We start from the raw sequence: 15,313 nt of genomic DNA, 5'->3' as shown, positions 1-15,313 counted from the left end.
TGTGCTGCCAGGAGCTGCTGGGGTGATCAGCTGAAAAGATCCAATCTGGCTCAGTGCACAAGTGGATTAAATTGGAGGAGATTCAGCGGCGTGGAGTCGTGTCCATACCTGTAGGAGAGGACTGGGAATCCCCATTTGGTTTTACACCCAGGAGCTTCTTCCGTTCACAGAATCATTTGGTTGGAAGAGAACCCAAAGATCATCAAGTCCAACCATTCCCCTAACCCTGGCACTGCCCCATGTCCTGAGAACCTCATGTCCGTCTGTCCAACCCTCCAGGGATAGTGACTCCAGCACGGCCCTGGGCAGCCTGTTCCAATGCCCCACAGCCCTTTGGGGAAGAAATTGTGCCCCAGATCCAACCTCAACCTCCCCTGGCGCAACTTGAGGCCGTTTCCTCTGCTCCTGGCGCTTGTTCCTGGGGAGCAGAGCCCGACCCCCCTGGCTCCAAGCTCCTTTCAGGCAGTTCAGAGATCAGAAGGTCTCCCCTCAGCTCCTGTTCTCCAGCTGAACCCCCAGGTCCCTCAGCCGCTCCCATCACACTTGTGCTCCAGCCCCTCACCAGCTCCATTCCCTTCTCTCCACTCGCTCCAGCAACTCAAGGCCTTTCTTGGTGTGAGGGGCCCAAAACTCAAATTCCTCCCACCTACTCTTCCTTCCAAACCATCTTTTTTCCCTTAACAACCCTCAAACTGTGAAGCACAAAGCAAGAGAAAAGCTGCAAGGAGAGGGCAGCCTCCCAGTCACCTGGGACACCTGGGAAAGGAGAAACTGCAACAGAAATCGGCAGCCCCATCGCTGCATCTCGGCCTGCCCTTGGTTTTCCTGCAGGAAACATGATTTTTTCCGGAGTGGAAGCACCAAGAGAAAGGTCACTCATGGTTCACACACCAGCAGGACAACAGCCTCGGCCGAGTCAGGGCAAAGCAAAACAGAAACGTTTCTCCATGGGCTTCCTCTGCTCCCACTGCGACGGAGAACTGGAGAGAATCAAACAATTGTACTGCAGGGGATGATCACAGAATCCCAGAGTGTCAGGGGCTGGAAGGGCCCTGAAAAGCTCATCCAGTGCAATCCCCCCATGGAGCAGGAACACCCAGCTGAGGTTCCACAGGAAGGTGTCCAGGCGGGTTTGAATGTCTGCAGAGAAGGAGACTCCACAACCTCCCTGGGCAGCCTGGGCCAGGCTCTGACACCCTCACCCCGAACAAGTTTCTTCTCAAATTTAAGTGGAATCTCCTGTGTTCCAGTTTGCACCCATTGCCCCTTGTCCTGTCACTGGCTGTCACCCAGAAGAGCCTGGCTCCATCCTCCTGACACTGCCCCTTTCCATATTGATCCCCAGGAATGAGTCCCCCCTCAGTCTCCTCTTCTCCAGCTCCAGAGCCCCAGCTCCCTCAGCCTTTCCTCACACGGGAGATGCTCCACTCCCTTCAGCATCTTGGTGGCTGCGCTGGACTCTCTCCAGCAGTTCCCTGTCCTTCTGGAGCTGAGGGGCCACAACTGGACACAATATTCCAGGTGTGGTCTCCCCAGGGCAGAGCAGAGGGGCAGGAGAACCTCTCTGACCTACTGACCACCCCCTTCTAACCCACCCCAGGTACCATTGGCCTTCCTGGCCACAAGGGCCCAGTGCTGGCTCATGGTCACCCTGCTGTCCCCAGGACCCCCAGGTCCCTTTCCCCTACACTGCTCTCCAACAGCTCGTTCCCAACTTATACTGGAACCTGAGGTTGTTCCTGCCCAGATGGTGCAAAGCGTCCCCGGAAATACTCCGGCTCCTGCAGAGGGAAAAGGGACGGGGAGAAGAAGCAGCTGCCCTGGGAAGCGAGCCTGGGATGTCTCAGATAAACTTCAACAGAAAATCCAGGCTTGTGGGAAACCACAGACAGCATTACAGAAAATACTGTGTAGGGTTGAGCGACAGGCTCTGTCGCAGCTGCATCTCACCCGTTGGACCCATCAGAAAGGGTTCAGAGCAGCGGCTCCCTCCGGCCATTCATTCCCAGACTCTGTGGTCAGCGATGACTCTGAACATTAAAGAAAATCCAAGTTTTCTCTTGCAAAGCCACATCATATTTGCATTTGCTGCTTGGCTGAAGTGAGGGCAGCACAAAGGTATAGAGAAGACACAAGTGAAGAAGTTATTTAATCACCTGCTCTGGGTAAAACAGGGGAAGCTGAATGTTTAATGTATCTCAGAAGCTGCCACTTGTGGTAGTTGCCTCTAATTTAAGATGAACTATGAACCTAAAAGAGAAAACAGATCATTCATTTGATGGCCATATAAATGATAGTTACGAACAATGGATGTAACTGAAAACACGCCATTTCCATAACATTTCTTTCTCTCACCCTTTGTAAGCCATTATTTCAATCTTTGCCTAGGTTTGTGTATTTCCTTTGTTCCCATAATAAAGTGAGGGCAATATATTCTCTTCTCGTTTTAAGTGAAATTTTGGTAATAAAGAATTAACAATGAAACAGATCTCCACCATTCCCTCATATTTATTTTATTCTCCTGAAATAGATTGCTTTAAAAAATTTAGTATTCCTACAGTCCTGCTTCAGTCACAACTATTAAGAAAGAGAATGTAGATGTCGGGAGCCCTTAGCACTGTTCCAGGAATAAACAGAATGTTGTATACTAGTTTACCATCCCCAGTGGTCCAGCTGTACTAGTGGCTGGGTAGCAGTCAACAATATGATGGTCAGTGTCACCCACCTTCTTTCCTTCAGGATTTTTGAGGATGCTCGAAATATAAGCCCTACCCCAAAAATAAGCCCTAGTTAGAGTTCATTTAAAAAGTCAATTTAAATAACATCCAGGCAGCTATACCTATAAAAAAAGTAATCAGTTTTGGAGTAACAAACTGGGAAAATGACACCTTTGGGCTTGGAAGATGTTTGACTGAGGGCCTAAATACCAAGCAAAAGCCTGAGGTGGTCGAGATACTCTACAGAACTTCTCGCAATGCATCTGCAGGAGAAACAAGTGCCCAGAGCCAGAGATGATGACGACCTCTCCTCCCAGATCTCCTCAAGAGCAGGGAACCCTCAGGACCAGGTTGCTTATGCCTACACTTTGGTCTCTGGTTGCACGTAGACCTCAAAGTCTTGCCCTATTTTTCCCCGCTGTGTTGCCAGATGTGGATAAATTGGTCTCAGTTTTGGACTGTACGACAAAATAAACCAACAGAAGTGATAAAAACACCCAACCCACCTAATCCAGCGTGTTTACCAAGGTTTTTAGCGTGAAACTGTCAGGCTCTAAGTCATCAGAAGGAGAAGGCACAGACAAGTCACCGCCTTGACATCATTCAGCGATGCAAATTGTGCAAGAAAAACGACCCCCATCTGCAGTCACACGTCCGCCCTTCCTGCTGCCGTTCCGCTTAAGAGAAGCGAGTAATTGTGTCATTAACATGGAGGGAAGTGAAACTATCTCAGCTCCTGAGGGAGCGAAGCACAGCCCACCCGGCTTTCCCCTCTGGCCGAAACCCCCGCTGTGCTCACCCGCAGCTCTGCTCCAGGTGCACTGCGGAGGGCTGGGACCAAGCTGGAGCGTTCGGCTTCCAAAATCTTCCTTTCCGTGGTCTTCAGCCTCAGGGCTCAGCTCCTTCCCAGCGTGACGCTTTTGGGACAAGTGACAGAGAGAAGCCAGCCTGCCAGGTTTCAGGATTGGCATGTCCTCTTGTATGTACACCATATTCCTTGCTGGTGTGTAAGAAAGTGGAAAAGACGGCCAGGATTTATGTTTCTGTGGGTTTTTTAAAAAAAAAAAAACAAATTAACACAAAGGTGACATCATTGTTTTATTTGAAACCTGAAGGTTTTACCTGGGAGAGACTCAAAGCAGGCTCTCAGCTTTCAGATGGAGCGCTGAGTTAACACAGGAATGCCGGAGGGGAGAAAGTTCAAACAAAGGCATCGATTAATAAAGTAGATGTTTCCCTCCTGGACTCTATCGTCATTCTAAAAACAGCAGCTGCTGATCTGCAACATCCCAGAGACGCTCAGTGCAGAATCACAGAATCCCAGAATGTCAGGGGCTGGAGGGGACCTGTAAAGCTCATCCAGTGCAATCCCCCCATGGAGCAGGAACACCCAGCTGAGGTTCCACAGGAAGGTGTCCAGGCGGGTTTGAATGTCTGCAGAGAAGGAGACTCCACAGCCTCCCTGGGCAGCCTGGGCCAGGCTCTGACACCCTCACCCCAAACAAGTTTCTTCTCAAATTTAAGTGGAACCTCCTGTGTTCCAGTTTGCACCCATTGCCCCTTGTCCTGTCACTGGTTGTCACTGAGAAGAGCCTGGCTCCATCCTCCTGACACTGCCCCTTTCCATATTGATCCCCAGGAATGAGTCCCCCCTCAGTCTCCTCTTCTCCAGCTCCAGAGCCCCAGCTCCCTCAGCCTTTCCTCACACGGGAGATGCTCCACTCCCTTCAGCATCTTGGTGGCTGCGCTGGACTCTCTGCAGCAGTTCCCTGTCCTTCTGGAACTGAGGGGCCACAACTGCACACAAGATTCCAGGTGTGGTCTCCCCAGGGCAGAGCAGAGGGGCAGGAGAACCTCTCTGACCTACTGACCACCCCCTTCTAACCCACCCCAGGTACCATTGGCCTTCCTGGCCACAAGGGCCCAGTGCTGGCTCATGGTCACCCTGCTGTCCCCAGGACCCCCAGGTCCCTTTCCCCTACACTGCTCTCTAATAGCTCATTCCCCAACTTACACTGGAACCTGGGGTTGTTCCTGCCCAGATTCAAGACTCTACACTTGCCCTTGTTCTATTTCATTCAATTTCTCCCCGCCCAGCTCTCCAGCCTGTCCAGGTCTCTGATGGCAGCACAGCTTCCAGTGTCAGCCGCTCCTCCCAGTTTGGAGGGTGAGGCCACCAGGCCACAGGTTGACACATAAAAACCAACTTATTTCCATATTTTCATATGATGTTCAGGAGAGTGTGAAATGTTTGTTCCAACTTCACTCTAGGTCTGCAGACATCAATTATTTTTTTGGGAATAAGACAAAATCGTGTGCCTAACCTGAGATAAGATCCCTCGGTAGTTTACGAAGTGTGAGATCCTACCATCGAGCTCCACTCTTGTGAAGACCTCGCAGAAGGGCTCAGGTGTGTGATGTCAGCTGTGATCTGGTGTGACAAAAGCACCCTGAGTCATCTGAGCACCAAAAAAACCCCAACAAACCATGAAAAAAAAGCCCAGGAAGGTGATTTGGAAGTGGCAGAGGCTGAAGAGCTTTAACCACTGCAATACTCACGGTGCCGCACAAACAGCGCTTTGGTCAACGTCCATTTCCTTACTGGCGGGTTTGTCCAGTACTTTATAATTATTCAGTCACACTCTGAAGCTGGCAGAGTGTGCTCTGTTAAATTACTATTTAAAAGTGACTGGATACGGCTTAATTCTCCTAAGAAGAGCGTGCTAAGGATAAAAAAGAACTTCATAACTTTGATTTATTATAATAACTCACTTACAGGCTTCCAGACCAAAGTCTTTCAGGCAGCTGAAGCTGCAACCGGTTGTTTGTTACCTGTCATCGGGTACCAGGAGGTTTTGCAGACAGAGAACAGCCCATAACCTGCTCGCTCACACATTATTATCTACAGAGAGCACAGGGAGAGGTCAGACACGCAGCACACGCTCACTTATTTAGGTTGGAAATAGGTCTGTGCTTCCCATTATCCATCAGGTTTTGTCCGGCCCTGATTTTTGGCTGCGTTAAACAAAGACATCAGGGCCGAATGGGGCCGGTGTGTTTTACCACAGGGACAGAACCCAGCCCCAGTCTTTGCAAACAATGGTATTTTGCAGCTGGAGCGCACACAGGGGGGTGAACCAGCTGCTTTCACATCTGGCTTTGAAGCATCTGAAGATGCTGAGGCCGCGCTGTGCAAACGGGAGCAACCTCACGACCTGAAATCCGAAGTTTGATAAAGGATTTAAGCCAAAATCAGTTTGCAAAATATACAGTAAAACATCCTGAGCGGCAGAACGCTGGAGGTAAATAAAGGTGATGTGTGCCGGGGTGGTCGCTCGTTTACGAGGCTCCTGCTGCGGCTGGAGAAAATCCCCAAAGGTTTTGGTTGTAGAACCCAGGAGCTCACAAGAAGATCCAACACTACGCAGAAGAGAAGAACAGGCAGGTTATACCTCCCTACATTTACTGTGCAAACATCGCCTGCGGGTAAATCAACAGCTCTTGACGTAGGTAGAAAAATACGGATTAAAAAGACAAAGTAAATCAAACACGAAGCAACTCCAGGTAGCTCACAACACGTCTGCAAGCGCAGGGAAAACCAACACCCTGCCAAAATTGCCGAAGAATAAACAACACTTGCAACATACAACGGGTTTTATTTCCTGATCACCAAATGCCCAAGAAGATGAAAAGCAAGTCTGGGAAAAAGCGGATTGATGAGCGACCAACTATGGGGACAACGGTGACGTTTGGTTCGAGCCTCTCATATCCCTTCCCGCCTTTTAAGGCCATTTCAGCATCTCAGCTCAGTTCACTGTCACCGCAAATAATTTCCTGCAAAGATTTGCTCAGCCTAATTTCCAGATCGAGGATTCAAAGCAAGAAGTGTATTTTTAAGAACTCCATGTCCGTTATCTACGTCCCCACGATGTTTTGGTTTGATTCTTTTGAGAGGCTAACGGAGTACGTTCCACACTATACATTTATTGGGAAATTCCAAGTCCGGGCTCTCATGTCTCTATTAAGTTTGCCCTCTTGTGGGGAGGTGTGAGAATTCATTCAGCTGCATGAAAAATCCGCTTAACATACAAATTAGCAGGTTGAGCATCACAGCAAGAAGAGCTTTCTGTGTTCATTTACCACTTAATCAATTTTCCTTTCGACCAAATTCTATCTCGGTGCATGGCAGACTCTTATCACACATAGAAATCCAACACGTTGCGCTCCCAACCATTCAAAAACCTGTGTTTTAAATGGAGAACTTATCCTAGAGCAGGTGTCAATAATACAAATTCCTGGCTAAAGATCTCACCAAATCATCTGTATTATGCAATAGTAAGAGCAGCACGTATAGCACTTATAGCTGTGTCCAGAGCTCTTTATAACGTGTAAAGATGCAGCTAGAACTGAAAAATCAGTATTGAAACGTACAGGTTTGGGAATCACTCGGGGCTGGTTACATCTCAAATACTCGGAGAAACTCAGTTTCATGTCATCAAATTAACATCAGGCCGAGCGTTATTTTAATTCATCGTCATCCCAGTGAAAATGGAAGAGGGAAAAAATAGAGGCGGCCATCTGGAAAATACATCCTGCGTGTTCAAGAAATTTAGAATAAACGTAGATTGTCAGGAAAAGCCAAGGTAGGGAAGGATCCAGTCGCAAGATCAGGGCCATCTGCTCCCGGCTGGTTTTGGCACCTGAAACGCGGCCAAAAGTCACAAAACCAAATGGCGTTTGCGAGTGGGAGGCACAGGCACGACTCCCAAAAACGCACGCTCGCCACTGCGTTTTAAATGGGGAAAAATACCCCAATTTCAAGCAAATATCCCTCTACCCAGGTAAGCTTCTCGTGCTGTTTCGATGTGCGGTCAGATCAGCTCCCAACGGTTCGCACAGCGCTTCAAACCACGCAGAATTCTGAGTTTTATTCAAGCAATAGGCAAAATGCTCATTCAGTGAAAAATAATGGATATCCTGCAGGGTTCTGAAGGCAAGATGGGGAGATCGGACTGATTTCTGTTACGGGAGCTGCAAACAGCTGATGTTCCAACTGGCCAAAAGAATTAAATCACTAGTCGAGGCAGGGAAAATAATTCAAATAGCTGTTTGGGCAACTCGGGCTAGAAAAAGCGACTGGACATTTGTGGCATGGAGACATCGAACCTCTTTGCTCCTGCAGGGCACCTGAGATGTCAGTTGGCACGAAGTTCATCGCTTCAAGGTGAATTTTTGATGTGGAGAGTTTGGAAAGCGCATCCAAGTTCACAACCCCAACAGAATCTCCTACGTCTTCCTAAAATCACCTATTTCTTCCTAAAATATTGAGAGAGAAATATTGAACTTTCATATGGACAGATCTCTTTTTAAGCAATCACGCAGCAAATCACAGTCCCGAAACTTCTCGGTGCACCAAACGGCGACTCCGTTTTTCCCATCTCCGCACCGTGGATATCGTGATAATCCACACCGATACCTCCTCCTGAATTACAGCAGAGTTTATTTTAATACTTTGTACAGCCAGCATTGGTCTCCAGGAATAAGTTACAATCTTACAGAAGTGAGCCCCCCCAAACCCACCCTTAAGGAATGTTCGACTTCCAGCATTTCTCATGTTCGAGGGAAGTTATTTATAGGGTAAGACGCAGTCTGAAGGATGGAAATCAGCCTTAATTTGTGAATAAAACTCCTCAGAAGTTCTCAGGGTTTACTCGCATCTAATTGGATTCACGAACAAGCGCGGAGGTCGTGTCTTTCAGGACCGCGCTGAGGATACATTCATCTCGGGGACAATTTTCGGAAATTGGATGGGGTTTTGTTTCATTTTTTCCCCCATTTCACACCGCAGGGCTGTGCTATGCACATACATACTTTACAGCCCAGTACAATCAAAGCTCTAACAGATTTTTCCCAAAAGGTACGTGTATGCCCACCCCACTTCATTTATTCCGTTGTTCTCAGCACCACTTGAAACATCTTCATTTCTCACCACGTGTTTTGTTCCTTTACCGCAGCTGAGAGGAACGCACCTTGATATTGCGATTGACAACACGCAGAACAAATAAATACTTCAAAATCCTTTTAAATGTAACGACGCACGCGTTCCGTTCCGGTGCAGAACGTGGTTATCTAGGAGGTACAAGGACTGGGAGCCCCCTTGAGTAATGGGAGGAGAAAGGAGCAAGAGCCGAGGAGGAATTCCTCCTTCCCGGCTCAGTGCCTGATATGAAGCGATTCACATTCTCTAGCGCAAATAAAGCGAAGAAGAGGTTGTATAAACGTTTCTTTATCCCTCTCTGAAGAGGAAACCCAACCCTGAAACAGCCAGGACAGCTCTGGGAAACACCAACCGGCAAGAAAGAGCCGCAGGGCTCCCAGAGTTTAATGCGCTGTTTTTAATAAAAGGAACAGACTTTCCAACCCCTGATGCAAGCGGTTTCACCAAAAAGTTCCTCCTCATCCTCACAGCTGCCTCGGAGGGGTTTGTATGGGGTTTATAGAACATCGGTGCAAGTTAAAAACCCCAGAATCCCCATCAAAGGGTTGGGGAGAGTCTTACTCGCCCTGACTGAACAGGTGCAGGTGAATACTGGGGTACTGGGGGATTTTGTTTAATTACAGAAAGGTTCAGCCAAGTCTTAGAGCCTTACAAAGCCATGTAAGCCCAAATCAAGGTCCGGATTCAGAAACTGAACGCTCCTTCCTTATTATTATGAAACATTTCGCAAGAGCGATTAGAAAGCGTAAGAATGCTTTTAAGACTTTCTATTTTTTATGACAAAAGGAAGACAAGCTCGCTGTGCTGCGCCTTCCTTTCCTAAAGGGGTCAGCAAACTGTGGCAAAAGGGAAAACATTTTGCTACAGAGAACAAAACTGTTGCTAAAGCCATGGAAACTTTCACAGAAAAGGACCCAATGTAGCACCGTACTCCACAAGAGCCTCCCAAAATGCTTTACAACACAACAGAATTACACTTACAGGAACGTTATATACCTCTCCGAGGTATATTTTCGGATGCCGTGTAGTGGGGTTTTTTTGCCTTTAATTATGACCCAGTTAGAATAAAGCAAACCCTTTCTCTTAAGTGTTCTGCTCAACGTGTTCTATATATACAACCCTTGAAATATACTGAAAAATAGCTGCACGCGTTTCGTATCGTTAGACTAGAGAAGGGCAGTCCAGACAGACCATGCTTCTCGGGATGTTAAAAAGATAATTATTATAATAAAACCCAACCGGACTCGCTCTCCTCCAGCACTCACGCAGGCCCGAAGAAGGGAAGGGAAGGAACAAGCAGTTTTAAAACGGGAGTCTTTCACAAAACACGCCACTTACAAATCGCAGGTTAATTTTCCTCAAGCAGTTTTGTATCAAATCCTTTCTTAAATATTTGAGGTCAGCGATGACATCTGGTGCCACGTGCAGGCGTCAGCGTCCCACTCAACCAACGGCGACCCTGAGGATACTCCTGGCCTGGTGTGAAGAGGAAACGTAACGCAATTCCTGAAGTACGGCTGGTCCTCCGCTTCCGAACTCCCCTCCATGGTTCTTGGAGACGCACCCACATTTTGTTGTTTTCCCTCTACCCGGCATGCAGATTTCTCCTCCCGATCATCCCCATCTCAATGTCCCAAGGGAACAATCCACGTCATCCATCCAGAGGTTTCCCCAGGTAGACCAAAGTCACTTCTGTGTTGCCGTACACTGCAGACACTGCCGGGTACAGGCAAACTTTCGGCAGTCCTCTGAAGGCAACTCCCAAGAACTCATAGCCCCGCTCAAACGCTAACGTTTTGTCTTCCATGTCCAGGATCACTCGAATCCTTTCGCCTATCTGGAAACAGAGACAGCAGGAGGGAAACAACAATAAAAATAAACACAGAAAGCGTCAGTGTGTTCAAACGGAGACGCAAAAATAAAGCATAGCCCGTGTATAACACCGCAGGTGATTTTAAAGCAAGGCTTTCCCATTTCTCGTTACTTTTATGCCAGGAATTTCTCAATTTCACCCAACTGCACCAGGATCTCGAGTACCTCTGCTGCCTGTTTCCAGTGTATCTGACCATTGACACGATAACGAACGGAGCCCGTCTCATACGAACCTCGCGCTGCGAGAACACTGAGAGCAAGCAGATTACATCCAACACTGCAGAGTTTTAACTTTGTAATGGCCTGCAAGCTACCCAAACTCTGTATTTAGATGTTGCTGTCGCTGAGCAGTAATTGCTCTCAGAAGAGCAATTTCAAAGACAATAATTGACTTGTTTTAGAAAGGTAAGTGCCACATATAAAATAAACCGGAATAGGCCACTGATTGTGCAGGTGCTGCTGCTGACGGAGGGATTCCCCCACTGAGGCAGAAGGAAATTCCAATGCAAAATAAGCCTGAAAAATCATCATACATATGCATACATACACAAGTGAAACCAACGCTAAACACAGCAAGCGACTCGGATCCGAGCACGCGCGGTGCTCCCTGCGCTTATCTAGTACGTGATATTTTAGACATAAATACAAGCCCCAGGTGCCAGCAGCAAGCACAGCAGGACACAAACTCCACAGCCAGCCCCACACTGGGGATTTCTTCCAGCCAACTCGTTTTTCTTCTCACTAACACAAGTCTCCTTTAAATTCTGTTTTCTATGAGCAGGTTGCTGTACACATCTTAATAAATACAAAATATATCACTCATTTGAGCTCTCACCAGTTTTTTACAGAGAAAGCAGTGATTGCATTCGCACACACGACCTGGCGACTCTGGGCTTCAAAACCTTTCCTCACCCTGTTGCTGCAGAAAGGCCTGGCCAGGGACAGCAGAAAATGACCACGAAGGGTTGAGTCTAGAAAGTGCCAGCCCAATTTGCACGTTAGGGAACATGCAAATTGAAAGAGACCTAGATCTCTTTTAATTATGGTAATTTTAGGTATTATTTGCAAAAATGATAGGTATAGTCTTCAGATAGAATTAAACGCTTGGCGGTGAACTTTTACGTGAAATTTAGAAATATCAGATACAAGTTACTACACAGATAGATCTTCACCCACCACTAATGCTTCTACAAAGCCACGGCATTATGAGATGGATATTATAATGCTTAAGTTGTAACGCAAGGAAATCCAGCAGTCAAAACGTAGTTGTGCGAGCAACCAGAAGAACAAAGATAAAACATTTCTATAGGGAAAATAAAAGGGTGGGATGGCACTTGCTCTTTAATAAGCTGAAATTATCTGAACATCACATCCTGGCATCCCAGCCAAGGGACGTCAGCGATGGGAACGCAGCCAGCGAGCCAACAAGCAGCGCTCAGCACCGCCGCAGGTTTTTGCAAGAAGACCCTTAGCTAAGCACTAACCTCAGCTTGTGCTGCCGTACAGCAAAGGGGTCAAACCCCACAGACGCTCACCTTGCTGTGGGGCAAGTCCTTACTTCAGATGGCTACAACAGCTTTTCCAGCTTCTATTTCAAAAGGCAACACGGTGTCTAAACAGACACCGGTGTTACACGCTCTGCACTCAGTATTTGAAGTAAAAGCGGGGAAACAACTGAGGGTCAGACACGACGGCAAACGGCACACACAGGTGTAGCCTGGGGTGAATGAGGGGGAAAGGCCTCTGTAGAAACTAAAAAGTGAAGAAAGTAAAGCATGAAAGGGATAAATCTCTTGCATTATTTTTTCTAAGGCAGATAATTCAATGTTACTTGTGTTACTTTTGGTTTTTTTTTCCTAGGTTCCTCATCTTCAGGACCTGATATTGTGCTCTGGAGCTGTAGTTGCAGCAGGCAGAGAGACTTTTAAACCAAGTAATTATGATTCTCTTGGGTGTTGACGGCCTGCTAAATTGTTTGGAATTGCAAATCGCGTCTACTCAAAAGCAAATATCAAGTCAGAAAGTGAAAATAGTTAAGTTCTTTGAACTAATTTGTTATTTTATCAACTGGTTTATCTCTCTCAGCACAAGACATAAACCATGGCAATCTTACTAGGATCAAGGATATTCAAAAAGACCGGTTGAAACTGCTCTGATTCCTTTATAGGCATAAGAAAGATCAAAGTGTCAATGTACTTTTTTGCTAAGTACTCAGCTAGTATGCGTATTTTCTTTCAGACTTATTTAGAACATGGATGCAAATCTATACAAGGTGGAATCACTCGCCTTCTGCAGGGAAGGCAAAGAGACCCTCACAGGGGCATTTACAGAACCCCAGAATGTCAGGGACTGGGAGGGATCTGGAAAGCTCATCCAGTGCAATCCCCCCATGGAGCAGGAACACCCAGCTGAGGTTCCACAGGAAGGTGTCCAGGCGGGTTTGAATGTCTGCAGAGAAGGAGACTCCACAACCTCCCTGGGCAGCCTGGGCCAGGCTCTGACACCCTCACCCCAAACAAGTTTCTTCTCCTCTTTCAGTGGAACCTCCTGTGTTCCAGTTTGCACCCATTGTCCCTTGTCCTGGCACTGGCTGTCACCAAGAAGAGCCTGGCTCCAACCTCCTGACACTGCCCCTTTCCATATTGATCCCCAGGAATGAGTCCCCCCTCAGTCTCCTCTTCTCCAGCTCCAGAGCCCCAGCTCCCTCAGCCTTTCCTCACACGGGAGATGCTCCACTCCCTTCAGCATCTTGGTGGCTGCGCTGGACTCTCTCCAGCAGTTCCCTGTCCTTCCTGAACTGAGGGGCCAATTCAGCAGACACCAGGATACACGAGAAAGTCAGACTCAGCAGAGCTCCCAGCCCACACCAGGCCCCACTCACCTGGTATTTGGGCGCATTATTGCACTGCGGGAAACTGCCATTCACCTCCCCGTTATGCAGCAAGTTATTGTCCACCAGGTTCCAGCCCCAACTCTGGTCGTCGCTCCCCAGCAGGGCCACATAGCCCTGGCACTGCATGGCCGCGCGCTTCGTGGCGATGCCGATGACGGCCACGGTGCCCAGCGGGCCCTCCCACCACACCTCCCAGGCATGGCGGCCCTCGCTGAACCCGATCTTGGTCCGGGCCCCGTCCGTGCTCTGGGCGATGGGGTTGCGGTGCAGCGTGAAGCCGTTCTTCTTGATGTAGACGTTCCGCGAGCAGTCGTTGGTGCTGAAGGCGTGGTGGAAGGCACGGACCTGGGGGAGGAGGAGAAGGAGGTGTAGGAAACCATTGCCTCACCAATAGAATAGGCCCAGGCAGGATCTCTCAGCAAAGCATATTTTATCATTGATTTTGCAAGACCGGGTGTTCTACCTAAAGGCAGGCACACATAATAGGACAAAAAGCCCTTGTTTATATTCCCCCCAAAATTCCCTCTCCTGTTTCCCATTGGTTGGTACTTCAGGGTTTATAAACTACCCGACACCTGCCTCAGTTTACCTGTCTCATTCATCTAACTCTAACAACTTCTTTCCTCTTATCGATCTGTTTAGAATATGGATTTCTGGCTCTTTGGCTCATCTTCCCCCTAGATGGACTTTTTAAACACAGGTATCAGTACGTATTCCGGGATTAGTTGGAATAGACTTCGTTTTTCATTAAAGATTCATAGTCTGATGTCTCTCAGTCTTTCCCCCCAGGCTGGGGTCAGGCACTAGGTTTGTAAAAAACAACATTCCTTCCTTAAACGTTCCTTACAAAGGGTGGGGGGACGCAAAATCCTGTCATGGTTTCCATGGCCCCCACTTGGTTTGTAATGGCAGGTGGGCTGAGCGGCTGGGGGCTGTTCCTGAGCGGCTGGGGGGTTGCTGAGAGATTGAGGAGGGGTGTCCCCCAGGGGCTGGGGGGTGTTGAGAAATTGGTGGGGTGTCCCTGATGGGCTGGGGGGGAAATCGTGCTGAGAGATTGGGGAGGGGAGTCCCCAGGATGCGGGGGGGGACGTCCCTGAGGGGCTGAGGAGGTACTGAGAGATTAGGGGGTGTCCCTGATGGGCTGGGGGGAGGGTCCCTGAAGGGCTAGGGGGTTGTCCCCAAGGGGCTGGGGGACTGGTGTCCCTGAGGGGCTGGGATGTATACTGAGAGATTGGGGGGAGTCCTGAAGGGCTAGGGAGGGTGTCCCCGTGGGGCTGGGGGGTGCTAAGAGATTGGGGAGGGGAGTCCCTGAGAGGCTATTGGAGTGTCCGATAGGGTCTGAGGGGTGTCCCCGAAGGGGCTGGGGGGGTCGCTGAGAGATTGGGGGGGCTGTCCACGACGGGCTGGAGGGGTGCTGAGGGATTGGGGGGGTGTCCCCGACGGGCTGGGGGGTGTCCCCGGGGGGGTGTGCGGGGGTCCGGGCTCACCTTGCCCTTGTATGTGGGCACGTTGCAGAGGATGTCTGTGCGCAGGGCCTCCTCCGCCAGGCAGCGGGCGGCCAGGCTGCGCCACACCTCGCTGTTCTCGTCGCCGTGCAGGACGTGGTGCCACAGCTTACACACCAGCGCGCAGCTCCGCAGCTCCCGCAGCTCCAGGTACGAGAACACCAGCTCCAGCACCCGCCCCGGCAACCGCCAGCCCGGCCCTCCCGCCGCCGCCGCCCCCCCGCTGCCGGGGCCCGCAGCCATCGCCTCCCTCCCGCTCACCGAGCCGCTCTGCGGGCGGCGGGGCCGGGACCGCACAGCCCGTCCCTGGCTTGGCCGGTGCGGCGGG

At 49.3% G+C, this 15,313-nt stretch overlaps 1 protein-coding gene across 1 annotated transcript; it reads right to left on the bottom strand.

The window, feature by feature from the left end:
• Positions 1–6,353: 6,353 nt before the first annotated feature.
• On the bottom strand, positions 6,354–15,257 carry FBXO45 (F-box protein 45). Its single transcript, XM_065844437.2, has 3 exons — positions 14,968–15,257; positions 13,469–13,825; positions 6,354–10,552 (listed from the first exon to the last, which is right to left on the bottom strand). Exons 1-3 carry the CDS (start codon positions 15,226–15,228, stop codon positions 10,367–10,369), a joined length of 804 nt encoding a protein of 267 aa, XP_065700509.1. The 5' UTR covers positions 15,229–15,257; the 3' UTR covers positions 6,354–10,366.
• Between the last annotated feature and the right edge of the window lie 56 nt (positions 15,258–15,313).

Source organism: Patagioenas fasciata, chromosome 9 (genome assembly GCF_037038585.1).
Source record: "Patagioenas fasciata isolate bPatFas1 chromosome 9, bPatFas1.hap1, whole genome shotgun sequence".
Classification (NCBI taxonomy): Eukaryota; Metazoa; Chordata; class Aves; order Columbiformes; family Columbidae; genus Patagioenas; species Patagioenas fasciata.
The sequence above is the reverse complement of the archived record's forward strand: the minus strand, read 5'-3'. Positions and strand labels throughout refer to the sequence as shown.